The sequence below is a fragment of the Chamaea fasciata genome, unplaced genomic scaffold (genome assembly GCF_029207755.1).
Source record: "Chamaea fasciata isolate MVZ Bird 193981 ecotype frontalis unplaced genomic scaffold, bChaFas1.0.hap1 SCAF_7, whole genome shotgun sequence".
NCBI classification, from domain to species: domain Eukaryota; kingdom Metazoa; phylum Chordata; class Aves; order Passeriformes; family Sylviidae; genus Chamaea; species Chamaea fasciata.
The window spans coordinates 27,559,768-27,586,776 of record NW_027094092.1 but is presented as its reverse complement, the minus strand read 5'-3'; the positions used below and the strand labels follow the sequence as shown (position 1 = coordinate 27,586,776).

At 43.8% G+C, this 27,009-nt stretch overlaps 1 protein-coding gene across 1 annotated transcript in view; it reads left to right on the top strand.

The window, feature by feature from the left end:
- The window catches only part of RGS6 (regulator of G protein signaling 6), a 265,768-nt gene that overhangs the window by 200,112 nt on the left and 38,647 nt on the right, over nucleotides 1–27,009 (top strand). The window contains exons 8-15 of the mRNA XM_066188182.1: nucleotides 905–981; nucleotides 3,903–3,984; nucleotides 4,500–4,574; nucleotides 5,912–6,010; nucleotides 7,026–7,087; nucleotides 11,452–11,562; nucleotides 14,825–14,950; nucleotides 23,079–23,265. Of these exons, the coding sequence (XP_066044279.1) occupies nucleotides 905–981; nucleotides 3,903–3,984; nucleotides 4,500–4,574; nucleotides 5,912–6,010; nucleotides 7,026–7,087; nucleotides 11,452–11,562; nucleotides 14,825–14,950; nucleotides 23,079–23,265 (819 nt within the window). The remainder of the gene's footprint in view (nucleotides 1–904; nucleotides 982–3,902; nucleotides 3,985–4,499; nucleotides 4,575–5,911; nucleotides 6,011–7,025; nucleotides 7,088–11,451; nucleotides 11,563–14,824; nucleotides 14,951–23,078; nucleotides 23,266–27,009) is intronic.

The window sequence follows — 27,009 nt, the reverse complement described above, 5'->3', positions numbered from 1 at the left end:
AAATAAAGGTGATACATATAAGGAGAACAAGAGTAGAACTACAAGTGTTTGTTTTCAGTGTAAATTTGAAACAGTTAAACCAGCTGTAACGGAGAAGGGCGTCCTGTTAATTGTCTCGTAGGCCTCCTTTCTTGGGGAGGGTATGGATATGTAACTTCAAGCTGCCATTTAAGCCTGAAATTCCCGCCTTGTTCTGAGTTCAACCTCGAGCTGTGTTGAAGCCACACCCACATCCAAATGTTCAGATCTCTACACTCTCTGTAATGGGTCTGGACCAGGGCTTTTACTTCAGATGTAGAGCAAAACTGCATCTGGAGCCATTCTTTGCAGTAACTGTGTGCATTGTTCAGACAAACAAGCTATTTCCTTTTGTGAATCATCCTGGCAATCCCCAGCCTTCAGTATGGTGCAGCTGCATAATGCTCTCAGCAGTGACCAGGACTGAGCAAAGCAGGGGACGCTCAGGCTTTGCACCTTCACAAAAGCATGAAGAGAAGAGAAGAGAACAGTGCAGAGAGGAAGGGAAAGTGAGGATGAGAGGGAAACGTGCAGCTGGCAGCCATCTGCTATCAGAAATGAAAGTCATCAGCTTCACAAAGCTTCTCAGTGTTATCTTTTGGGAACAAGTCCATATTTTTTTTTCATACTAGAGCTCAAGCTGTCTTCATCACACTCCATTACTTATCCCTGGCAGGGCCCTTTGAGTTGCAGCCCGAAAAGATGTGTTACAGCCTTGCTTTGCCTGCAGTATAGTTCACCTGAAACCAACACTGACTTCCATGTCTTTAGTTTCTCAGTTAAAAAAAAAAAAAAAAGAATAAATATCAACCCTGCTAAATGTACTCCCAAGCAATTGTTGTAATTACAGAAATTAGTTGTTCTTACTATTTTCATCTTATGACAGGAAAACCTAGCAAGGCTTCAGAGAGCATTTGCAAGAAAGTGGGAATTCATCTTCATGCAAGCCGAGGCCCAAGTGAAGTGAGTAATCCTGGAGCACTGAACTGCGCCAGTGTTTAGAGCTGTGAAGGGAAGGGGATTCTGAGCAGATAAAACTTCTTTGTCAAAATCTTTACTGTGACTAAGCTCAGAAGGTGATGGTGAATTTTAATCACTGGCAGACTAGAAACAGTAGAGAGCCAATTCTGAAGGCCTGTGCCAGAAACTCAAAGATGGGTTTAATTATCTGTACATGGAAATGCTGGTCCAGAGCTCCTAATCCTGTATTCACCATGGGACCTTGGGTAATTCACAAGCCCATTGTGCTTTTACATTTGTGTGGTATTTTTGTTTTGTATAAATGGAAAGAACAGAATTTTGTCATCTGTCTGTGTTACTCTATGCTTGCAGAGTATTTCTGTGTCTAAAAATGCTGTTGCTTCCATGTGGTTGTAAGGGTGGTGTTTACAACAGGTATTTCTTCTCATCATCCCTTGTGAAAGCAGTATGAAGTCTCTTAATGTTTTGAGTGTGTTTTCGTTACTGGTGGTAAATGGATATGGTCCAGGGCTTGTGTACTATTGTCTACAAACAAATACCTAAAACTCTGAGTGTCCGTTTTGCGCATGTCATTGTCACTTATAAAATGGAAAGATTGGTGAAGATGGCACGTGAGAACACCAGTACTGAAATGGAACCATAGGAAGGAATTTGCACTTTCAGCATTAGATGCTAAAAAGTTAAGGAATATAATTTCTCGGAGGTGTGGCTTGAGGTATATGTCTCTATCTTTGATTAACCCTTTGGAATTTTGATGAATTCTTATGAATTCTTTGCTTAATACCATTGCAATTATGAACCATTTAAATATATGGTAGTTATCTTTTATATTGCAAGTTAATTAAGGGATTTTTTTCCAACCAGAATAGCAGTGTTCCGTTTGGAAGAGAAAATTAAAACTTAGGATAGCAATTGTACTTTCAGTTACTTAAAGGCTATTGCCAAGATGAAAAAAAAAAAAGTGTAAGTCAAAACAAAAGTCTGCATTCTGTCTAAAACATATAATTATCACCTAAGAAAGGAATGTAAATATCAGACTCATTGTGTTCATTGTTAGTTATTAATCTTTTCTCCATTCTGTTTTCTTTGAAGCATAAGCATGCACTGGCCACTATCAACTTTTTTTGCTGGCTAGTTTCAGCTTCTTGGTTCACAGTTCATGCAATGGTTCAGTCTTCAGGTTTCCAGAAAGGCAGGGATGGAATTCATGCTGTAATTCTCAGTTAACTAAAAGTTTATATTAACTACAAAAGAGAAGGGGGGGAAAGAAAAAATACCTGAAAACATTCTTCCTGCTTACCAAGTTTTGTTTTGTTTTCCACATTTTTGTTTGCACACAGGATTCCCATTGCTATACCCACATTGCTTCAAAAACTGCAGCCATAAAGCCTCTAGCTGCTTTGGGTCTTCATAGTTTAAAATGTGAAATACTGAGTTATCAGTAAGTTTGGGAATAGGAGCTGACAATCTGGGTTGAGCACGAAGTGTCGGTGAAGAGAATTCATGAAGCCTCCAATAAGTTCCTCCAATTTGTTTGTGCGGTGCGGTGTAAGATTAGAATAGGCTTCTCCTTCCCCTTTGGCCAGGTGTGAAGAACTCACTCAGAAAAGTAGTTTTGAACTGGGTGTCCTCAGCACAGTACAGCAGCTGCTCCGGCTCTGTGTGGGGACAGAGCTTGTGCCAGAGCTTGTTCCTCAGCTCAGCCTTGCAAGGGGGAAATCAGCTAGTGATGCCAAACTGTGGTCTTTTTCTGGGAAGGAGTGTTCAGAAACTTCGGTTTTAATCCCCTGATTCCTATCCTCTTGGTACATTTCTAGCACAGACTTAGCCAAGGGTCACTGCCCCTCAAAACCAAAAACAGATGGGAGTGAACCTGGTGATCAGAAATCACAGCTGGTGTGGGGTTTTTTTCCTCACTGCTTTGATTTTCCTGCTGGCAGCAATGTGGGAATCCAGCACAGGGACACTGAGCTTTATTCAGTCCTGCTCTGAAAGTGGAGGCATGGAGACTGTTCTTCCTTCCACATGCCTCCTCCTGTCCCTGTGCAGGTCATGTAAATCCTGAAAGGTGGTGCTGACTTTGACCTCATGTGTAAAACTGGGTGAGGTGCCGGATGTCACTTGCTCACTGCTGCCAAGAATTGCTTTGAACTACCTCCAGTGGCCTTTGGGCTGTGTGCTTTGAGCGAGTTGGTTCACTGGCTGCATCAGGGCTGGAATTACTGAGTTCTTGTTGTGCCAGCCCAGTCATGTCTCTCTGGGGTGGGTGCTGGTTTGCAGACCATAGCTCAGCTTTGGTCACCTGTGCTGTCACCTGTTGCTCTGCCAGCATGGGGGCACACAGGCAGAGCCAGTCTTTGGGTTGAAAGCTCTAAGGAGGAGTGACCACTAGTGCTGCCTATGCTGTTGCTGCTGGGAATGTCTGGGATAGATGCTCCTTTGCAATCTGTATTCATGCCAGTGGTACTGCTGGGGCATTGGGGTGCAATGGGGTCTCCTGATGGAGATCTCAGTTCAGCACCAGCCAGGAGCCTCACCTGGAGCAAAGAGGTCCTGGTGGGTCTCCTGACACAGACAAAACTACAAACTTTCCCAGCCTATCAAATCAGAGTGTGGGAACAGGGTACCCAGAGTAGTTTTCCTCACCAGATGAAAAACAGCTGTTAAATTTTTCCACATTAATAGGAAAATCTCTTTTGACCCATGTCAGAGTAAACATCAGTGTTATTTTGTTCATGGTGTGTGTGCCCTTGCAAGTGTGAGTGTGACATCGCTGTACAAAAAATGTTGATTTCTGAATTTTTTTGTCTTGGGGTTAAAAACCGCAGCTAGGAACTGTATTAAAGAAGAAAGCATGACTTGTACATTGACTCATACTTACTTACTTACACTTTTGTTTTCAGAATCGACAGGAAAAAGGATAAAACAGAAAGAAAGATTTTGGACAGCCAGGAAAGAGCATTCTGGGATGTGCACAGGCCTGTGGTAAAATTATTTTGAATGATGAGACTTTCCAGGATTTGACAGGAAAAGTTTTATTACTAGTAAATGTTTTATGCGCAAAGACATTGCCTTTACAGTCACCACATGGTTTTTCCTCACAGTTTAAAATGCACTAAGTGTCTACGAGATCATTTGAGACATTCTGGGCTTGTGTACCTATCAAGCTATTGATTTGGAAATATGTGAAAAAATATGAACTTTGGAAAATCATTTACTGGGCCTATGACAGAAAACCATCTTACTCAGTTTGTCTCAGACTTCCTAGCAAAAGCTCCCCCCTGTTAGCTGTTGCCTTTTGGTGCCAAAGTTAGGAGTAAGTGGATTGAATGCTGACGTGGCATCCTTGGGTATATGCAGTCTATTGTTTAGCAAGAGTAATTAATGGTACACAAATCTCAAGAAAGAGTTTTGGACGAGATTCAGTAGTATATTTTATAAAGGTAAGCTAGGATGCTGATTCTTAACAGAAGAATAACACGATTACCATCTCTTTTCAGCCAGGCTGTGTCAACACCACAGAAATGGACATCAGAAAGTGTCGCCGTATGAAAAACCCACAAAAAGTGAAAAAGGTCAGTTTGAGTTCCTGGGTTTGGTTTTGCTTGTTTGGGGTTGGTTTGGTTCACTGTTTTGGTTTTCTTTTAATGTAAATTATACTTGACACCTACTGTATATGAGACTTACCCAAGAGGGACAAACAAAAGTGTTTTGATAGTCTGAGTCTGTTTTGTTCTCTTTGGTGAATTTATTATTTCCATATTACCAACAAAGTTGCACTGACTGGATGATGGATAGAGTTGAGAAGGGCATTAGGGACCTCTGTGTTGCTAATGTCGCTAAGTGTCTGTTGGCTCTGCATTCCCATAAAATTAAAAGGAATGGGGAAAAATACCTAGATCCCTTTTTAAGAAATTACCTGGGCACAGATAATGAGATGTTTACCTGCCTTAATCATTTCAAAGGCTGGATTGTTAGCAACTTGGGTGTCTTTGACTTCCAGCACGTTTGAGCTCTTCTGTGTATGTGCACTCATAGAATCAATTTGATTGAAGAAAACCATTAAGATCAGTGACTCAAAACCTTAGCCTAACCAAGCCCTTCACTAAACCATGTTCCTGTCTTTTAAATATTGCAAGGATGGTGACTCAACACTTCCCTGGACAGCCTTGTTCCAGTGCTTGATAACCATTTCAGAGAAGAAATTTTTCCTAATGTCCAATCTAAATCTGTCTTGGCACAGCTTCAGGCTGTTTCTCCTTGTCTCATCACTTGTTATGTTTTTGGACAGAGCTTCCTGAGCTTCCATAAGTAGTTAAACTGCAGCAGACCTATTCACATGTCTATTAGAAGTTTTACTGAAAAGTAAAAGCACTAAATAAAAGGGCAAATTATATTACTTTCAGTGCAGGTGTCTCTTCTGAAAATGAATGGCTACAAGTCAGTCTGCAGGTTTTTGTTTAGAGAGGCTCACATGAACTTGACCCATTGACTTGACCTGGTTAAGCACTTTCTTCAGTATGTAGTTTTACATCAAGAAATTGAATCAAGTGAAAGACAGCAGCATAGAATTAGGTTCTAGTATTTACTTTCACCATTTGATTGACCCCAGTGACAGCTCCCAGTGTTTATCCTGCAAGTGCTAATGCACACAGCCTTCAGAGCTCCTAAAAATTATCAGCTACATTTTAACATTTAAGACAAACCCTCCTCTTAGCATGCCTACAGGCCTTCCAAGTGCAGGCATCAGCAAGCACAGTCTGATCTGTAAATTTTGCTTCAGGCTGAATGATTATTGACCTGTGTGGGTATAAACAGTAGGAAATTGCTCGCTTATTACCTTGCTGCTTTGCATACTGCACAGTTCCTCACTGCGAAAAATCCTTTCTGTTTGTTCCTTGGTTCCTCCCAGTCAGTGTATGGGGTTACAGAGGAGTCTCAGCCCCAAAGCCCTGTACACCTGCCCTCCCAGCCGGTGCGCAAAACAACAAAAGAGGATTTCCGGAAGCAGGTAAGTAGGTGCCTGTATGGCAACTCTTCTGAGAACTGCTACCAGGAAAAAAGCATAGAAAGTTAAAGACATATCAGCAAAACCTATTGTATGTTTCACCTGTCCTTGATCCTCACTTATGTAAAGTATTAGTAAGTATTCACTGAGCAGTGCAGTTGTATGGTGATATGTATTATGATTAACCCTGACCTTGGAATCTATGGTTATTGTCTATGGACCAGACAATAAGACAATAATTCCAGTTCACTGAGGATGTTTGAAAAGTGGGCAGTGCCAAAGGCCAGTGTATCTGGGCACAGTCTGGGGATGAGTGGTGAGGAAAGGCATCGTTCAGTGCCTGACTGTTAGGCTGTACAGTCAGAGCTTTTAGGAAACTAGGAAGAAGTTATTTGGACAATCATGCCAAGGAATGACCAGCCAACTCACACATCCTTGCCCTGGCACAAAGAGCTCTCCCTCAGAATTACTTTGCTGCAACAAGCAGCCCTCACTGAAAGACAAACAGGAATCACTAGATCAGCATTTTACTAAAGGCAGCCTTAAACAAGTTTCTTAGGCAACCAGTTTTTGGGTGGTCTTCTGAACTAAACCTGGATGCTACATTTCTTGAGCTTTTTTTATCATAGGCTGAAGAACTGATTCATAGCAGAATGAAAGTGTGCTGTTAAATGTTACTGGTCTTGTGATGCTGGTCAGTAAGAGAAATGGGAGAGCAGAGTGTGTTTGTAAAAAGGAGATCATATTGTACCCTGAATAGTCTAGGAAACTTGGCCCCAAATATGTGTCTTTTCTACTTTCAATTATGTCTTCTGAAGTTTCCCCTAGGGCTTTACCTTTGGCAATGGAGCCTCCTATTGGAAGCAGTTAATAAGCTTCTGATACCTAGGGAAGGGTCCCATTTCCTTCTGAGTTACTTTCAAGCTGTTTGGAAAGAGAAATCAATAGTGTGTTAGGATTGTCAATGCATGCTGCAGAACTCATAGATTGTTAATGTCCTTGTCATCTCTCTCCTCAGATAACTTTTCTGAACATGCAGATAGAGAGACATTGTTTAAAGATGTCCAAAGTAGCAGAAAGGTGAGTGTCCCCTTTTCGATGATTTCCTATTCTTTTCTCATCTCCAGATTGGCATTTCTAGAAACTGAGCAGGCAGTGAAGTGCAAAGGCTTGACCCCCTTTCTGCGCATCAGTCCTTTCCCCTCCTTGACCAGCTGTGCTGTCTGGCTGCTGACACTTCTGTACTCACTCTTCTGCCACTGAACAAAAATAGATGGAAAATGAGGACCTGTAATACTGCAAAAGAAAAGAAGCATTCACAAAAGAAAAAGCCCTTGTGGGACTTGTTTTCCACCCCTTCACTACCCTAGGGTTTTTTTTTTTAGAAAAGTCATTCCTGTCTCAATTTGAAAATACCTTTTTTTTTCCCCATTTTTGGCTGAACTCTCAGTGCTCATCTCTTGTTAGTCTGGCACAGCTCTGGGGAAGGAGCTGTGTTCGCATTTGTTGCACATGGTGTTCACATCTCTGTTCATACTGGGGTTGTAGAACGAGTTCCTGCTCTCACCTACATGCATATGAAACCCTTAGGGAAGTACTGGGCTTGTACCTGGACTATTCAAGGCAGTGTTTTAAGGAATGGATTTCTAAGAAGCAAATCAGGGCACAATTTGACTTGCAAAATATTTAGTTTTGGTCAAAAAATATGAATAGGTGAAGAACAAGCTCAAATTTAATTGAGTATGACAGGTCACTTATTTAGGTATTTGTAAGTTAGGCACATTTGTGGGCTAGTCACTGAGATGAAGGTAGAGATAGCCGTGCTCTTCAGTGACATCACTTTTAAAGCAAAACTGTGTTGAACATGAAGGATAGGATAAGGGCTGGTTCCTTCTAGGGAAATAACAGAGGAATTTTTATTTAAGCAGAGTAAAACAGGATTACCCCATGAAATGTGCATTGCAGTGCCTGCACCCATAGTTAGCATGCACGTATTAAACTAGGTAAATTAAAAGGTGAGAGGCCCAATGTAAGTTCCTATTGGGTCATGAAGTTTAGCAATTAAAATGAAAATGTATCCAATTAAAGAGAAACTATTCAGAGGCTCCCTGAAATCCTGCATGCAGTACATTGTATGATTGAAATGAGCACATTTATATTTATGTTTTGGGCTTTTGGATCTTTTTAATTAAGAACATATACTTGTACTTTAACAAAAAAAATGTCATTGTACTGAATTTATTTACAATGAACTTAATATACTGAGACAGTAATAATTCTCCTGGTTTGAAAGGGCCTTCATTTTTTTTTTGTTTTTAATTGCTCTCAAGTTGGGGAAGAAAATGTTGCTACCAAAACCTTTGCAAAATAATAACCAGGAGAAAAGCAAACAAAATGAGAAGTCAAATGAGAACAGAATCACTGAATAAGCTGAGTTGGAGGGGACCCACCAGGATCATCAAGTCCAACCCCTGGCCCTGCACAGGAGAGCCACAAAGATCACACCATGTGCCTGAGAGAATTGACCAAACACTTCTTGAACTCTGGCAGGATTAGTGCCATGACTACTTTCTTGGGAAGGCTGTTCCAGTGTCCAAACACCCTCTGGGTGAAGAACCTTATATTTCTAAATAATTATTAATAATTATAAAGAATAAAAACCATGGTTGTGATCTTTATATCTTTTGAGGAGGTGTTTGGTCATGTGATGACTTTGAATATTGGTTTGAATATTCATGATATTGATTGAAAGGCTCAGGACTTGGTGTGGAGAGTGCTGGGAAGTGCAGCCTGGATGAGGAGCATTGCAGAGGAGGTAGGAGGGAAGTAGTGGAGCTGATGGGTCCAGTGGCTTTGCTGAGGTGGGGAATGGTGAGAAGGAATGAACATGGATGACCTCACTTGCACAATTGCCTAAAAAAAACCTTGTGCAGCCTTGAAAGCCCCATTAAAACACTGATTATAAGCACGAGGAACAAGATGACAGTGTAAAGGGATGCTGCTATTATCTAGTCAATTTCCAGGCTGGACCCTGCTCTTGGGACAATTTAGGTGACAGTATGGCAGATCAGGGTACAAGAGATGACTTCCTGACACGCTTCCTTCAACAGTCAAGCCTGACAGTGGCACCATCTGCCAATTTTTCAATATATCACAAAGCCACTTTCAGAGAGGATGAGGGAAGGAAGAAGGAGCAAATAAGTCAGGAAGCAGTAGGGCAAACAAGTTATAGGAATAAGCTATAAATTATTTCAATAGTATTAGATCAATTGTATTTATTTTACATTAATTCACACTACTCTTGGGATAGCCCTTGTCTGTCAGAAGAGGAAGGCTCTCCAAAGGACATCTCCAGCTTCTGTGAGAGAAATGTTTACCGCTAAAGATTTTCTTCCCCTTCCTTCCTGTTCTGCTTCCAGGAGTAGATCTGTACCAACTGTGGGAGCAGGTATCCCTCAGCTGCTCCACTCACCTTGGAAACTGTCTTTCTTCCACATCCTTTCTCCCCGCTTGGGGCCTGTGCACTGTCGGTTTTAGCCGTGGAGCTTTGAGAACTATTGAGCAAAACTATCAATATATTCTACCTATTGTTTTCCCCGACTGCATTGTGCAGTGTTAGCACAACTTCATTAGACACGGCATCACTGAAATGGCTGGGGGAAAATTAGCATCTTCCTACCAGAAGCAATCTCAGTTCCCTAGATGAAAATCTGTGCTATCCTTTCAGCTTCTCATCAAAGTTCCTGTGAAGGCTCAGCAGGCCCCCTTGATTGAGACAGTTGGGTTCTCAAGGCAAGCTCTGCACCCTTCAGTCAACTGTTCCCACCACCCCTTCTACCGGGTATTCAGTTTATCACCCAAAAGGCCAGGTTTGCATTTTGACAAAAATGCTTTTCCTTAGGAGTCCCCTGCCTGTAGCCTTCTTTAGACAATGAGGCAATGATTCTGCTGCTTCCATTATACTGAATCAGCAAAATGTGCTTAGAAATTCCCCTTTGCTTTTTACTAGTACTTGTACTAGCACCTGTAATGCCTTCTTTTTATTTTATTAGGAGCAATTCAGGTTTCACAGCAGATATCTCCTGATTGATCCTTTTTTGCTTTCTTTTCTTTTTTAACCAACCCTCTCTTTCACTGATGTCTAAGGGACTGCTGCTGCTCTGTGAAATTGGACTCTGCTCCCTCCTTCAACCCTTGACCCACAGCAGTCATGAAATGTAATTAATGAAATGAGATGAGACAGCCCTGAGTGCCCTAAGGGGCAATGGGAACCTACTGTGGTTACAAAAGTGTATGATTTTAATGCCTCATGATAAGAGCTAGGACAAACAAAAAGAAATAATTACTATAGAGCAGGTCAGGGAAACTTTGTGCCTTTTATGACCCTTTTTTTCACAGGGTCTTTTCATTTGCCTGCCTTTTTGAGATGTGGAGGGCCAGAGGTAAAGTTTAGCATGGACAGTCACAGTGCAGGTACATTGGTTGCTCAGTATAATTAATTTAGTTAATTACTTGGTAGACGTAGGCAAAAAAAATAAAGTGCCTTAGAGTATTTCCAGTATAGACTAGAAGAAATCTGTTTTGATTTATTTCATATTTGCTGTCTTTCTTTTGTAAAAATGCGCCCCTAGCCCCAACCCCAGTGGAATTCCTGAATCATTTATGCAAGCAGACACAGTCCTTTTCCCCGAAAGCTCTTTGAATCTCATCCTAGTGAGGATTAGAGGCTATATGCCTTAACTGACTCACCGTGAAGCAAGCCAGTGTAAAGGCCAGGTGTTTTTCCAACATGCATATAATTTACTATAGTCTAAGTTAATTATTACCGTTGATGTGTTTTACTGTAGTGCCGTTAGACTAAATACTGTACCAACATAACTAAAAAATGATCTCTAGTCAAAGCTTTGATGCTTAGGACTATGACCCTTCAAAGATTTAAGCATATTCTTAGCTGCAGCCCATGACCCTGTTTAGGTGAGTTTCTCATAGTGCATAAATTTATGTGAGTGCAAAAGTTTGTAAAAATGAAAAGGATGAGAGGCAGTAGTAACATGCAGCAAATGAACAGGATGACACACACTTTGCAATCCAGTTGTTGCCTCATCAGGTTTTTTGGGGGCATCTCAACAGAGACCAGTTTGAGCAAAATGCTGCTGTTGAGGAAAATACTGCAGTGAGCTGGTGGGTGTTTGCAGAGAAATCCTTGCATGCATCATCCCTGGGAAAAGGGTTTCCTGTGGTTGCTGAGAAACTGACTAATCCCTATAAATAAAAAGAAGCACACACAAAAACAAAACCAATAAACCCCCCAAAAAACCCCACAGGATACAAAGGGAAGCTGTACCTCTCTGACATCTGACTGAGCATTCAAACCCTTACTTTATTCTGTTTTTTTTCATTTTTTCTTTTTTCTTTTTTTTTTTTTTTTTTTTTTAACCTGCCAGTTTAATCGCCTACACAGAGCAGTATGTGGAATATGACCCCTTTATAACTCCTGCTGAGCCTTCCAATCCCTGGATAAGTGATGATGCAGCACTGTGGGACATTGAAATGAGGTAAAAAATAATTGGTAGTTTTAACTAATGTGAAAGTTGTCTTGCCATTTTGTTTGTACGCTTTTCACACTGCCCTGTTTGGAAAGGAAGTTGTATGTCTATACTACAAGGTTCAAGAACACAGCTGAAGTTTATCACTGGTGTCTGTGAATTACTCAGACCTTCCACTTCTATATGGCTTGATGTATGGGACTCTGTGAGTCAGGTAATGGATGTTCTCATACGTTTCAGACTCATATATGCACAGACTCAGGTCTAGGAGCCTAAAGCTATAGAGTGCTGCTAAGACAAACTTGTTCCACACATCTCATTTGACCCTTGGGAGTTTGCTCTTCCCCAGCTGCAATGCTCCAGCCCTGCTTCCGTCATGGAATCCTATGAAAGGTGCTGCTGGAAAAATGGGATGAGTTATAGAGTAGTGGCCATTCCTGCTGTGCAGAGTGAGTTCGGCACAGGAGCCAGAAGAATGTAGCTCACGTGTGATGTGTGAGACTTGGCAGGTCAGAATTGTAATAAGTTGATAGAGTGAGTTCGGGCCTCACCTGTTGGTGAACAAGCTGGCTTGTCTCTGTTGTGGTGTCAAATAGATGAAAACAGGGAGGAATATCTGTTGGGTGTTCAATGCCTGGCACCATTTTTTTTCTCCAAAAAAAACCCCCAAACAAACCAAAAAACCCCCACCACAAACCCAAGCAGAACACTACAACAGAGATCATGTTTTGCCCATGTGATGCTGGCACAAAGGAAGTCTGGCCTGTGTCTGTCTCTTGCCTTCACATGCTATCCACAATCCTCGTAAAGGGGCTAGAATTGCCCTGCCTGCCACTACGCCTAACAGCTCTCACAGCAAATTTGAATGGGATTACCATGCCCCGTATTACCTCCACTACTCAGTCACATCCTGTGGCCAACAACTGCAAGGGCTCAGCAGCTTATCCGGTGTTTAGTTGCTGTCATTTGGCACCAAATCTGAACTTGGAGTTCATTGTAGCAAATCCTTGATAAGAGAATGCCAAATCTAATCCTGTGTGTTATTGAATGATAATTTAGAGATGCAATTGGCCTAAGAAAACTGATTCATAGGGAATCAGTGTTCCAGGAAAAGAACAAGATTCTGCCCCATTTAAAAACCAAGTAGTTTGGGATGTGAAAGTTGTTTTCACCTGCTTCTCTGGTAGTCGCAGAAATTCATTATTTTCCTAACCCCTGCCCCTCTTCACATAATTTTAGTATTTGTTATTTCTTTTTTAGCTAGTTTCTCTCTTTTTCTCCATCCTCCCTAGCGGGGCTAGTACCAGATACAGCCCTTGCAAAACACTGCTCTGCAGAAACCCTCACCCACAAGGTAATCCAGGCATCCATTATTTCTGCATCTGTTGACATAGCTGCAAATCCCAGAAAAGATGTCTGTGTCCCTGAAGAATACAATTAACCTGATGTCACAGCCTTATAGGAATTTAAAATAAATGCTTGGCTTCTGCTATGATTTCGGAGTTAAGGAAGGTGATTTTCCTGTGGATGAAAAAGAGAAAGCTGCAGTGTGGGGAGATGGAAGAACAAACAGCTCTGTATATCCATTTTATTCTCAATTGTAAAAAAAACCTAACTGCATCTGCATCTAGTTGCAACTTGCATGAATAATTAAATGATCCCCAAGATCCCCTTGTGTTGCCTGCAAAGCTGTTTCCTCAGTTAGGAGAGCAGAGCCCTTGCTCAGGAGAACAAAGAGCCTCTCACTGCTAGTGGCAAGGCTGGCTGCTGAGTATGGGCAGCCCCGTGCCACTGCAGTTCATCCTCCATGGCAATCAGGACTCAGGAAATGCCACGGAAAACATTCCATTTTAGACAGCACTTTGGCCTTTTTTGTGTGTGCTAGAACAATGTGTAGCTGCAAGAAGAGCAGGTACAGATCTCTGGATTCAGCAGGAAATTCCCTGAGCTTAGATTGTGCATGGCTCTGCAAAAGCCTGGCTCTTGTGTCCCAATGTCCAGGCTGGTTCACATAACAAGTAGGCTGGATCTGCACCCTTGTCTGCAGCACTGCTGGCTCCTGAGGGAGTGCAGGAGGAGGCATCCTTAGTGTGCTGCTCCTCGAGTGAGGACATGCTTATCAATTTTGCTTAGCCTTTACACCAAGAGAAAATGAAAGCAGGCATTTTATTTACCCCTTTGGCTTACTTGTCTTCAGCACAGATCGCCACTGTCCCCTAAGGCTCCATGATTAGGAATCGCTGTGGACATGACGAGACACATAGTTTAATGGATATGTACTGTTAACAATGGCTCTGCTGTCACAAATGTGAGCAGCTGAGCTGTGTTTTAATGGTTGTCTCATAGTATGACGCCATCACACCAGAAGCTTTCAAACACTTTGTGAGCCCAGATTACGCTCTGATGCAGGCTGTCTCATAGGATCCTCGTGATTCCCAGGCACCACCTCTCCCCATAGGCATCTCGGCAACATGTCTGGCAATTCAAACAACAGCTTATGTAAGCTGGCCTGTGTTAAGAAATAATTAAGGAGAAAGATTGCTAATGATTTTGGGTGCCTCTGCACCTCAGTATCCCAGCTGAGACACAAAATAAAAGTCTGATCATGGAGAGTAGGAGAAAGATGCTTTATAGTCTTCTGAGACTTAGGCATGCAAAAATCAGAGGCAGTAAAAAAATAAAAGACCACAAACCAGTAATCATTTTAGATACTTCATCTGCACTGTTTCTTAGGGGAACTGCTTTTCTAATGCAAATGTGGATCTGAAAATTTGAAGCCAAGTGACCAGGCAGCACTGTGTGGGACACAAGGAAACGCTCTGGAGCTCACCAGTGACCCAGGGAACATTGGTGGGAAATTTCTGCTTTGATGCATCAAGAAATCCTAGAGTACATTTGAGGTGATATGCAAGAAGTGCATAATGAATAATTACTTAGGCATGGTATGCTGTTCTTCAAATGAAACCTACCAGAAATTGCTCTGAAAATCATGTCATTCACATTCTCTCTTGTTTCACCATGTATGTAGCACCCAAATAGTGTCCCTTAATGATTCAAATGATGTAATGATTTAAAGCCCTCCAGTTGCCATGGTCTTTATAGGTTTTTTTAATGTTATTTGCTAACTTGTATTTCTGAAAAATCTTGAGGAAAAAACAACATCTCATCTAATAATCTTCCTCCCTTCACTTAGCAGAAACAGCAGCAGCTGCTTGGACAGCAGGCAGAGATGCACATTCCATCTGTTTTTCCCCTTTCTCTCTCCAAACAGCAAAGAACCTAGTCAGCAGCGTGTGAAAAGATGGGGTTTTTCCATGGATGAGGTGCTGAAGGACCCAGTAGGACGAGACCAGTTCCTTCGTTTCCTGGAATCAGAATTCAGCTCCGAAAACCTCAGGTGAAACCTTTTCTGACTTGACTAAATGAATGGGACTGATCCTACTCTCTTGCATAGGTGAAATGCAATGTTTGCTGTGTTTTGAACTGCTAAAAACACCCATTTGAATAAAGATGAGAAAGGCAGGATTTGGCCCATAGCACTGCTACAGATGCCTATCCTAGACCTACGTAAGTAATCTCAGAAACAGTGTTTAGCAGAGCCAGTGTTGTCAGGTATCTTCTTCATGCACGGGTTTGCAGACTTGTATGATGTGATGAGATGCAGCACATTGCTCCTGAGCTCCCTAACAACATATAGGATTTACGTGTGTCTTTGTGGCAGGCCTTATGTGAGGAAAACAGTAGGGTCGTCATATGGCTAATACTGCAATACTGCAGTATTGGCAGTCACAAAGCCAGGTTTGCAACAACTACTTTTAATTTTGGCACGTGCTGACTATCCAACAGCTTGTGTCATCTTAACAGGACTCTCTGTGTGGGCATCCTGAGTACCTGACTTCTCAGGTTGTGAAGAAGTCAAAACTTTTATTATAAAAAATTATGTAGATACCCACATAATCCTACATCAGGCTGAGAGCCAGTAAACAGCACTTTTTTTACAGTCTGAATAACACTGCAGAGGCTTTTTTGCAGTGCTGTCGTTGTGTCTCAGCACATAGATGGGTAAAGGGACAGGTTCTTGTGTGGGTTTTTTGGGTCAGTCATGTTCCAGAAGGGTGAGTGAGTATTTGCAGGGAAGGCCAGAGAAGCTTGCAGGTTTACTGCGGAGCTGTGCCTTCTCTTGGGCTGAGGAAATCTGCTGTCTGTGATCACAGTCAGTCTGGCTTTGGCCTTTGCTGGTAGTGAGCAGGCTTGATGTTCACTTTTTACACCAGATTAGAACCTGATTCCACAGCCTTTTTTAGTTTGTGTTCTTTTCATTCTTTTTCACTTAGGAAATCAAATACTACTAAAGCATGTGAGCAATTGTAAATGTAGTGCAGTCTGCTAGCCTGCAAAGTCTTAAAGAGGAATTCCCCAGAAAGTGATTTTTAATGACATTGGAACTTACCATGCTATTTATCAGCTTTCCCTGTCCAAGGAGAAGTACAGAAAGCATGCCAGCAGCAAAACAGTGAAAACACAGTGCACTTTATTGTTTTGAAAAACCTGAAAGATAACCTGTAAGAAAACAGAAGGGTGTTACTAATTACATAAATGAGCTTGAAATTCCATTGCTAAAAAGGTACTGAACTTACATATGCTTACTGCAGTTATGTACACTGGCACTCATTTGCGATTAAATTGTAGTGATTAAGTGCAAAATTAATATACTATATTAAAATACTCTTCAAATGAGTGTTCTGAAATGAATCTGGGGTTGTGGTAATGAAATCCAGCAGGTTTTATGACTAGTGTCTGTCTCCCACGTTCATCCTACTCAAACAAATGAAGGACGTTTGATCATGAGAAGGCAAAATTGTACCTTCCTTGGTCAGCTGGAGCTGCTCCTCCTGCTGATGCACATTCTCTTTGATTTTGAGATGTAGTGAAGGGAGGTGGCAAATCAGTGGGCTGACATAGACAGGTTAAATCCTGCATTCTTTGTGGAAGACATTGGCATAATTCTTAGTATGGGAACTTTGCTGTCATTCTTTTGGTATCATTACATGATATTGGCTTATGTGGTAATATGATCTCATATTGGTTAGATACATTAGCAAGCCTGCTTAAAGCTTTAAATAACAGGATGCAAAGGCAGAAATATTAATGAAGAAAACTGGAATAGAGTGGATTGTTAGCAGTGATGCTAGAGAGAAGGGTTCAGGTGAGGCAGAGAAAGCTCCTTAATTCTCACTAGGAGTATGTAGCATAAAGGAAAGTGACTGCTGGATGCTTACACATGCAAGCAAAATCTAAGTTACACTCAACAGCAAAGTTGGGATCTGCCTCACCTAAACTGACAGCTCGGAAGCACATGCTTTCTTCTTATCCAGTCTCTCTTTAGAGAGAGAGAAGAGAAGATGAAGAGGAGTCAGTGAATCGCCTGAGAAGGATTTGTTTCAGCTTTAAGTGGAAACAAAACTAAAGGCACCTAAATTACACTGTGAAGCGCCCATCTCCATTATCATAAACCTGGAGAGACTCCTTCAGAAGACAGTGTCTGCATGGCAGACAACTACAGTTAAGTGAGATACATCTCACCCTGGGAAAGTGTAAGAAACTTTCTGAGAGCGCAGCATTTAGCACCTTGCTAGAAAAGAAACATTCACAGTTCATCTTTTCAGGACTCTCTTCCCAGTAAGTACCCAGAGATCTTGGAATTGTTGCAGCGGGAGATGTGTTATCTCTTGATAATCAGTAGGATTTTGGGAGTATCCTGGGATTAATTCTAGGATTAACACCGATGGGAGCCCTGTAGGCCACTGTGTTGAACTTAAGGCAGATCTGAGAAATAGACTCCTGGTAAACCTAGAAATTCATGGTAGCACTAGAAAAGATCTTGTGAAGTGTGTGCTTGAGAATGCCTTGACATGAATGTAATTCAGTAATACAGCAAGGGGACCAAATTCTGCACTTATACCTTGTGGTGCAAGTCCCAAATCACAGGGCTGATCGTGGTGGGGTATTTCCATCTCTTCCTAGCTGAGAAAAATTGGTCCCAGTGGGGGTCTTGGGTGAGGCACTGGCAGAGATAGCAGCAGACTAGACTCGATGACCTCCCAGATCACCTTCCAGCTGTGTTTCTGTGTTCTAATAAACTTGCAGGATCATGTCCACCAGTCTCCTGGGCTAGACTGAGCCCTGTAACTTACTTATTAACTGGCTATCCGTTATTTATGTGGGAGCAGGAAAGCCAGTCAGTTGGGTATTTTTCTCTCTGTTTTTATTCTAACTCCTTTCCTTGCTCTGTTTTCTTTCTCCTCTCTGTTGTTATTTTTCATCTACAATTTGTTTTGACTTGCGTGATTTTTGAAGTACCCAAAATACAGCAGACAAAATGCCAAACTTAAAACAAATAAGAAAAGATAAGAAAGGGCGTCTGAGAGTTATTATACATTTTTTATGACCTAGGAACCTTCCAAGACATCTTGAGATTGCTGAGATGTTCATTTAGCTGGTGGATTGAATTTTTTTTTCCCCCAAGTTCAAAGAGTGTCGGCTGGAAAGAGAAACAGCAAAGTGGGAATATGGGACATGGGAATTTCACCCGAAGGGAAAGGAGGCTGCACACCTGTTTATAGACCTCAGTGGGAAACACATGACACTTTGTGGGAATGCACTGTGGAGCTGGCAATGCGTGGATGCCTTATTGACTGTGAGAAATGTTGAACATGGAGATCGCCGAAAAGGAGTTTTACCTCCAGAAAGTATTTATACCCTACATGACTAATGGTTGAAACTTGTTGCCGGTTTTTCTTTCCCCAGTCTTCATCACGAAAGGGGAAGTTCAGGCAGTGAGGAGAGCTCGTATATGCAGTAAAACACCGAGCTGCCCCAGAGTCCCGTGTTCCCTAAATAAAGAGCGTTTCTCGAGCAGTTCCGAGGTAGTGCCAGCACCGGAGGGCTCCGCCGAGTGCGGGGCAGTGCCGGGCGGTGCGGGGCAGTGCCGGGTGGTGCGGGGCAGTGCCGGGAGCGGGCAGTGCCGGGAGCGGGCTGGTGCGGGGCAGTGCCGGGAGCGGGCAGTGCCGGGCGGTGCGGGCAGTGCCGGGAGCGGGGCGGTGCGGGCAGTGCCGGGCGGTGCGGGGCAGTGCCGGGCGGTGCGGGGCAGTGCCGGGCGGTGCGGGCAGTGCCGGGAGCGGGCTGGTGCGGGCAGTGCCGGGTGGTGCGGGGCAGTGCCGGGAGCGGGCATAGCCGGGAGCGGGGCGGTGCGGGGCAGTGCCGGACGGTGCGCGGCAGTGCCGGGCGGTGCGCGGCAGTGCCGGGCGGTGCGCGGCAGTGCCGGGAGCGGGCAGTGCCGGGCGGTGCGGGGCAGTGCCGGGAGCGGGCAGTGCCGGGAGCGGGGCGGTGCGGGGCAGTGCCGGGAGCGGGCAGTGCCGGGCGGTGCGGGGCAGTGCCGGGAGCGGGCAGAGCGGGGCGGTGCGGGGCAGTGCCGGGCGGTGCGGGGCAGTGCCGGGCCCGGGCAGTGCCGGGCGGTGCCGGCAGGCGGCGCCGCCGCCCCGCGCCGCGCGGGCCCCTGGCGGAGCCGGGCGCGGAGTCGGCCCCTCAGCGGGCCCGGGCAGGGCCGCTCCGCACAGCGGGCGCTGCTCGCGTCCGGTGGGCGCTGCCCCGGGGCAGCGACAAAAGGGCTTTCCGGCACAACAGCACTGAAAGGACTTGCAGCAGAAGGAGGGACTTGCACCGTGAACGCCGGCGGGCGCCCCGTGGGAGGGGAGGGAAGAAAAGGCGGTGAGGGGGAGGCCTGCGGGACGCTTGGCCCGTCCCCACCGACGCTGCGGTCTCCTTGGCAGGTCCCCCGTGCCCCCAGCGTGCACCTTTGCAGCATCTGCCCGCCCCCGGCTTGTTTACCGAGGACGGATTTTTTGTTGGACTTCACCATGCCAAGCTCACCATGCCAAGGATCTGACCATTAAACAACACAAAGATGTGAATATTGCCCCTTTCTGAGCTGCATTTTTATTTTTCCCTGTTGTTTTCATTCATTTCCTGGCTGAGATGTTCAAAGTTATTTCTCGGTGAATGGAAGAAGATTTGTGAGTGGTTAGAGGCGTGAGACCAGAGAGGCATGGGATACTGGCATGGAACTGCTGAGGCAAGGAGAGAAGTGTGCTTGGATTCTGACCTCAGATTGTCACTTGATGAATTCACTGTCAAGCTAGGGGTATTGTGTCCACCCCCAACATGGGGATACAAGACTGCCCTTATCTTGACAGCAGTTCCTCGGTTTCTGGAGTCATCCATATTTTGCCTCCCGATCAGCATTTTAAATTAATTTTTGTTTTACAATGTACCTCAGAAGCAACCACTCCCCTGCTACTCACCATGTCTTTCTCCAGCAGCCTTTTCACTGGGGGTCCTCTTTGAACAGCAGTGACCAAGCACTTCTGCAGTGCCCTGCATGGAGGCAGAGCACACACACTGAGGTCCAGGAACTCTCTGGGCCTTGGGGGAGCTGTGGAGGATAAATGCCATTGTGGGATATCTTCTGCAAGTGACAGCAGTTTAATTACAAGCTGGATGAGGCTGGAATAGTTTATGCCACTGACAACACTTTAGGACACCATATTATCAGCCTTCTCCAGTCCTTGCATGCTGTTTTATAAAGGACAAAGAACCTGTGATCAATGTTGCTGTTCTCTCTGTGCAGACAGTCCCTGTGCCAGTCCTGCTGTGCTTAAAGGGCACCTGTGGAGTGGACACACAAGAACATCTTCCTTCTCCCCTGCCCCTGGGCAAGAGGTGTCCACTGGACATCTGTCTCCTGCAGAAGGAGAGGAGGCAATGCAGGATCTTCACCTGACTCCTTGTGAACTTGGGACTGGACTTGCTCTTCAGAAATTGCAGGAGTGATTCTGGGAGTGCATTTGCACTTTATAATTGAGCAGAAATTTCAGCACAGTCATTGCATGTTTGCTCCTCTCCTAAGCAGAAATACCTGCTTCTCTCTTATAAATGCTATAAATCCCATAGCAAGCCCTGCTTATGTATTGGCTTCAGGATGATTCCTTGTGGCAGAGAATTTGCCTTGGAGTTAAAGCTGTGGGGCTGGGTACCCCTGTTTGATGTTACTTGATTTTTAGATGCCAGCTATAGTGAATAGCCTTGAAATTTTTACCAATACAAAACTCCCCTTTGCCTTGAAGAGGACATCCAGCCTTGGGCATGAATTCACAATCGCTTGCAGTAAAAAGAGCTTGTTCTTGTTACTGTCAGGTTGGTCTGGTTGGTTGGTTTTCAGATTGAGCCAAATGGTTATTAAAATGGATGGTGCTCTTGTTCTGGCAAGCTGTCACTTCACAGCGTTCCCAGTTCTCTCATGAGTGTGCTTTCCCAGCCCGCCTCCCCGGCTCCAGGGGCAGAAGATAAGCCAGAAGAAAAGGTTCTCTCTAGCCAAGTGTTTGTCTGAAGTGTCCCAGCTACTCTGGAATGATTAGCATCTTTTCTCCCTATGCCTCTTCTGCATTCACGTGTTCCCATTCCATCTGAAATTGAGTGATAAAGTATTTTCAAATAATGGAAGCCACATATGGCATCAGATTATTGTGCTGAGTGCTACCCCTTACTCTCTGCTTGCATATGATAAGTGGGGGTGTCACTGTTCAAATGACAAAGCAGGATATCAAGTGTACCTCAGCTCTCAAAGATGGAAAAGGACCAACCATGCTCGCTCCTCCACCAACCCCAGATACTCTATTTCGGTTTATAAAATCAAATGTCCCTGTGTTAAAACCTCAAGTAGGTGACTCTGTAGGTACTGATGTAGTGTTTGAGTGTACCCCAGTCTGTTTTACTGAGCCTGCCAAGGAAATGAGAAAACCATGTTAAGGAATATCATCAAGTGGCTTCGGTGAGTCAGGGCTGCAGCGTGAGGCCCCCTGATGGTTGGGAAGAAGCAGCAGATAGCAAGGAGGATTTGGCCTGGCCTTTCATGTAGTGTGGATGTCATTTTTTCCCCAAATCGACTGTTTGCCTCTATTGCAGGTAGGATGCCAGGCTAAATGGGGTAGCAGCCTCATTTGCTTGCAATAACACCACCCATTCCAGGGTGTTAAGGTACTGCCTGCAGCCATTAAAGAAGCGAGGGTCAGGAACAGCACAGGAGTCACCAGGTTGCTGTCTCCTCCACCTACCCTCACTGCCATCAGGATTTTTGTTTGGGACAGACTCTATCTTCCTCCTTCCACCACGGAGGAATATTTGCCTTAGTGGCAGCACACTGACACCACTGAATCATTTGGGGTGAGAAATCAGGACTTCAGTTAAAGTTCAACTGGTCTATAAGGGAGACACAGGATTTTCCAAGTTGTGCAACTCTTGCGGATGCCCTGAACAAGAAGTGTCCCAGACAATCCCTGTCCTCTGCACAGTCTGCCTAGCAGAGGGGGTGCATAAGAGCAGTGCAGGGCAGGGACAGCCAAGGCAAACCCTCACTTCCTTGTCACCCTGGACAATGGGCACCTTTGCCAGGGGGTAGGAAAGAGCTGGGTATTGCAGATGGGTGCAAAGGTGCCTTCTGTACCTGTTCACCCTGTAGCCCTCAGCACTCCCTGTGGAGCACTACTGTGCTTGCTCAACCAGGTTGCAGGGCCCAGGTACTCAGGGCAGATAACCCTCAGGGATACCTTCGTGCTGGAAGATAGAGTTTACCAATACAAAAAGCTACTGGGCACTGTGAATCTTCTGAATTAAACACCTGAAAGAGCACATCTCTTTCAGCAATAAATAAAAGTAGCACCACCAAGAAAATGTCTTTTCTTTTTCCGAGGGTAAAAGACAAAAGACAAGCATGTCACTCTTGCCGAAATATTCTGTGGTCTTTGTTTTCACAGATCAAGATATGGGTTATGTCCGTAGTCATCAAAGAGATTATCTTCTCAGTGTTTATGAACTTACTTTAGTCTGTGAGCATAGCCTACTCAAGCAATTATCCCTGTAAAATTGGAGCATGGCATGACAAGAGTTATCTTTTCTCATGGCATCCATCTGAATGCTGGTCGGTTTACAAGTTAAAAAAAAATCTTTAAGTGGCATTGCTACAACTTCACACTGGAAATGATATGAATGTTAAGTTTGTTCTTCATTTTACATCCCCTTTGGATGACTGATCCTGAAGCAGGAATGACCAGCACATTGCAGTGGGGCTGTGGGAGGCAGAGCCAGCTCCACTCCTCCAGCTGCATAGCTCTGGAGGTTTCCTGTTTGCATACCTAATGTGTCACTTCTGCAGGGGCAGTTTGAATAAGAATGTATCACTTTTTAAAGTCAGTGTTCTGATCTTAGCCAAAATAATTAAGAAGTTGGTGTAAACTACCTCACCTCTTCCCCTTGAAATCATGCTTACATGGAGAGTCTTCTGTGACTTGTAATAGATGCAGGATTAGGTTCTGAATCTATTTTAGGACTCTGCCCATGCTTATTCACAAAATCTTACCTAGATTTCTGTCTTTTTTTCTCTTTTCTGCCCTTTTAATTTTTGCCTAGTACAGGTTTTGGTTGGCTGTCCAAGATCTCAAGAAACAACCTTTACAGGATGTGGCCACCAGAGTGGAAGAAATCTGGCAAGAGTTTCTAGCTCCTGGGGCCCAAAGTGCTATCAACCTGGATTCCCACAGCTATGAGAAAACAAGCCAAAATGTCAAAGACCCAGGGAGATACACATATGAAGATGCACAGGTCAGTTTTTGGTTTTATGGAGCTACTGCTAATGAAACTCTCAGTTTTAATATGGTGTTCCACTATCACATTGTCACTGCTCACTTGTAAGAAAAAGCAGATGCACAGTTTGAAGTGACTTTGAGGATATCTATTCAAGCTGGGTAAATTATATTTTCATTGAATCTATCTGTTGTAATAGGTTAAGGCTCCTCTGGGAACAAATGTTCCAAAATCTGCAAGTCTGCAAGGAGCTGCAAGCTGGAGCCATGTCTCAGAGAAAGCACAGATGAAAGAGTGCTATACAGTTCAGCTTGTCTGTCTGTGTTACCTGTCACCGAAGTCTGACACATATACAGGATGGCCAATGTCATGTCGAAACCATGGCTAATACACTTTTTCTATATTTTATTTAATTGTACCTAATTATATCCCCCTGCCAAACCCCAAATGCAGCAGCTCCCTCCAACATAAATAGAAATTTGTCCACTAGACAATACCTTAGAGTAATGATAGGACAGTAGGCAATGCAGTGAGCTTAATCCTTCCCTCCTAAGGCTCCAGATTTATCAGGGAAATTTTAGATAAACTGTACATGGAAAATGCCTTGAGGAAAACAGATAATTTGAGAAAAACTGCTACAACAAGGGAAAAGCTGCATAACCTTCTGGAAAGTGAAAATATAATTTTCTAATTTTTAAAAAAGAAAAAGGAAGAAGGGATCATTTGGCAAATATTACTAGGGACACAATTAAAAGATATCCTCCTCAGAATCTTTTTTATCACAAGATGTAGTAAAACCAACAGAAATGAAAAGAATTCCTGGGATTTGGGATTTTTTTTTTTAATTGGCATTCAAAGGCAATTCTTCAAAATACTCCACTAACAAAATATTTTCATCTCGCGGGAGATGTTGTGGACCACTTATACAAGGTTAGGCAATGAATTTTTCAAATCAGCATCAAATACTCTATTTTCCTGAATGCAATCTTGCTCCTTGGGGCCAGCACAGAAGGAGTGTACACCAAGTTTCAAGGCAGTCCCCTGTGAATATCAAGCAACTTAAATGCCCTTTTAGAAGCTGAGAAATACAGGAGTATGAAGACATTTTGGCTAAGATGTATTCCTCGCTTTGAAGTTGTGGTGAAAAAGAACTTCTTGCATCACCTAAAAAAAATGATGATGGCAAAATGCAGGCTAAAGTAGATAGGTGAATAATGGGGGAATTGATTAAATTGATAAGTAGAAGTACTAAAAATAAGATGAATGTTTATGCAATGAGTATTTAATTAGAAGAAGACATGGAGGATTTAGCCTTGAACTGATCAGTTCACAATGTAATTGCCACTCAAAGAGGAGTTGATAAAAATCAAGCTGGAACCCTGGCAGTTAGACTGCAGTTTTAGCTCCTTGGGTTAATTTTATTTCAGTGGATTTTTACACTGACAGGTGTCCTTAATGCATCTGTTGTGGTTCATGGACACAGAAATATGAGGCAAAGGCAGACCTTCAGGGCCGGCTATGATTATTTTGGAGATTGAATTGATGCCAAGAGAATATAGCACAATGTGAAAGGTGAACCCAGTTACCTTCTTGTACAGTGGGCTTCTGGTAGCTCTCCAGAGGCCAAGCAAGCTGTTTCTGACTGCTTGATTGGATAGCTGAGAAGGCATTCTGACAAAAGCAGGAATAAGCAGGACATTGCTGAAGGGTGTAGTGCCCTGGTAGAGTTTTTACTGGCTCATCCTGGTGAAGGGACATTTTTGTTTGCACATCTATTTCATGGGAGCCAATGTAGATCACCCCAGGGTGCTCTAAGTCTCCCAGGTGCTGCTGTGGTGTTTCTCGCAGGTCAGCCCTGCCACCACAGAGGCTCTTGTCCATCAATCTGAAGCAGCTGCCTTATCTCAGCACCCTGGCACCAGGATTCCATGAGAGCTCCCACGCATCCCATATTCCCAGGGACTCAACCAGATACAACTAATCAAAACATCCTCTGTGGGAGAGGAAAATAGAGTGTTGTCCTGTCCTGTATAGCTTTAGCCCAAAGTGGAAAACAACTGAAATGTCTTTGTAAGTAAAGAATGAAAAAAAAATTAGTTTAGTCAACAGCACATTCTTTGAATGCCTGCAGATCTGAGACACTAAGAGGAAGGAAGAGTGTTGGCCGATCTGAGAAAGTAAGTTCGATACTCCTGCAGTGGAAGACTAGGAGAAGGTGATGTGACACTCTAGTCATGACTTGAGAGGTCCACAAAATGCCAATTCTGTATAAAAAGCACTGGAAATGGACACATCGCTGTACTTGGGAAGGGCAAGGTGTGGCAGAGCATATCCAGGCCAGCATATGCTTTATAACAGGAAGTTGAAAGCAAAGCATCATTTGTTACTGGGTGCTTAACAGTCTACACTGATGTGCTTCTTTGCACAACCTTGGCTCCCAGCCCCAGAGAGCTCTCCCAGATGCTGCTCAACCATCTGGTAAGGCAACTAGCCTAGATAAAAATAGGGAGAAAAGGGGCTCTTGGCAAACATGGCTCTCACGTAAAACCTCTGTCCCCAGGCTAGTTGTGGTCTGAAAGCAAAAGGTTCCTCTCTTTTAAGAGAACCTCAGCTCCAAATCTCATACCTCAAAGCAGTCTTAATCCGAACCTGAATTTGGTGTGCGTTTATTGTTTCAGACAGGCCTCTCTCTGAGCTGGATTCCAAGTGTTTCACCATTTCCCCATCTCAGGTTAATGTCCTTGCTGTGCTGTGTGTCCCTCCGTGCTGCTGCACTCCACAGTCCTGCACTGCTGGGCTTGCATTACCCTGCCCCTCTTGCTGTGGCTCCCGCAGGTTCCATCGCCCGCCCCGTGCCTGGCTCAAGCTGTGGCAGCACATCTCAGCTCTGAGCAGAATGTGCTGGCTCAGCCTGCACTCCCCTCCCCTCCCCAGCTGTCCAGTTTGTTGGTGTCCCTGACCTTGAGCAGCCCAGTGCTACTCCTAGCTCCATCCTCATCATCAGCTCTGTCACCTATCTTGGTCTACGGCACCTTCTGTCATTTTAGTGCTGGGCCCCTCCAGAGGGGAGCCTAGCAATTTAGTGGATTATTTTCTGCTCTTAAACAACTGTCCTCTGAGTAAAATATTATGATTATCAAACCATTTTCACTGGGGAGCAAAGCAGCTTTTAATACAAGGGGCATCATCAGGAAAGGTCAGTTCAATTAAACAGTGAAGTACTTAGCAGGATGTAAGCTCCCACAGGAGTTATCAGCATCACTGAACAACCAGTGTGGGGCCCTGCAATATGAAGCAGGCACCACCAATTGTAGAAAGTAAATAGGTTTGGATCCATCTGAATGGCCTCTCTTGGCTAATGAAGCTGCTGACAGCCAAAGTAATTCATCTTTACATGGGAACACATAGCTGTGAGTGTGACAGTTATGGCTTATCTGTACAATACATTATTAGTTTTTTAACCATTCTCCCCCTACCCCCATCAAGCATCTCTTGCCTCCCCTGAAATATCTTTCTGCCTTCAGAAAATCTTTAATCCCTTCCTCAGTCCCTTGGTGTTGGGAGCTAATATCACCAGGATGCATTGTGTTTCCTCACAATAATGTCTGTAGGGATATTTCGCCTACATTTACTGGTAGGCTTCAGAGCCAAGTGTACCAAGGTAAGGTAAGCCACACAGTTGTCTTTGGAATTCCTTTCCTGTTTTCTTTGTTTATTTTCATTCTTTAATAAATAAAATAGAGTTTTAGATCAACATTCCTT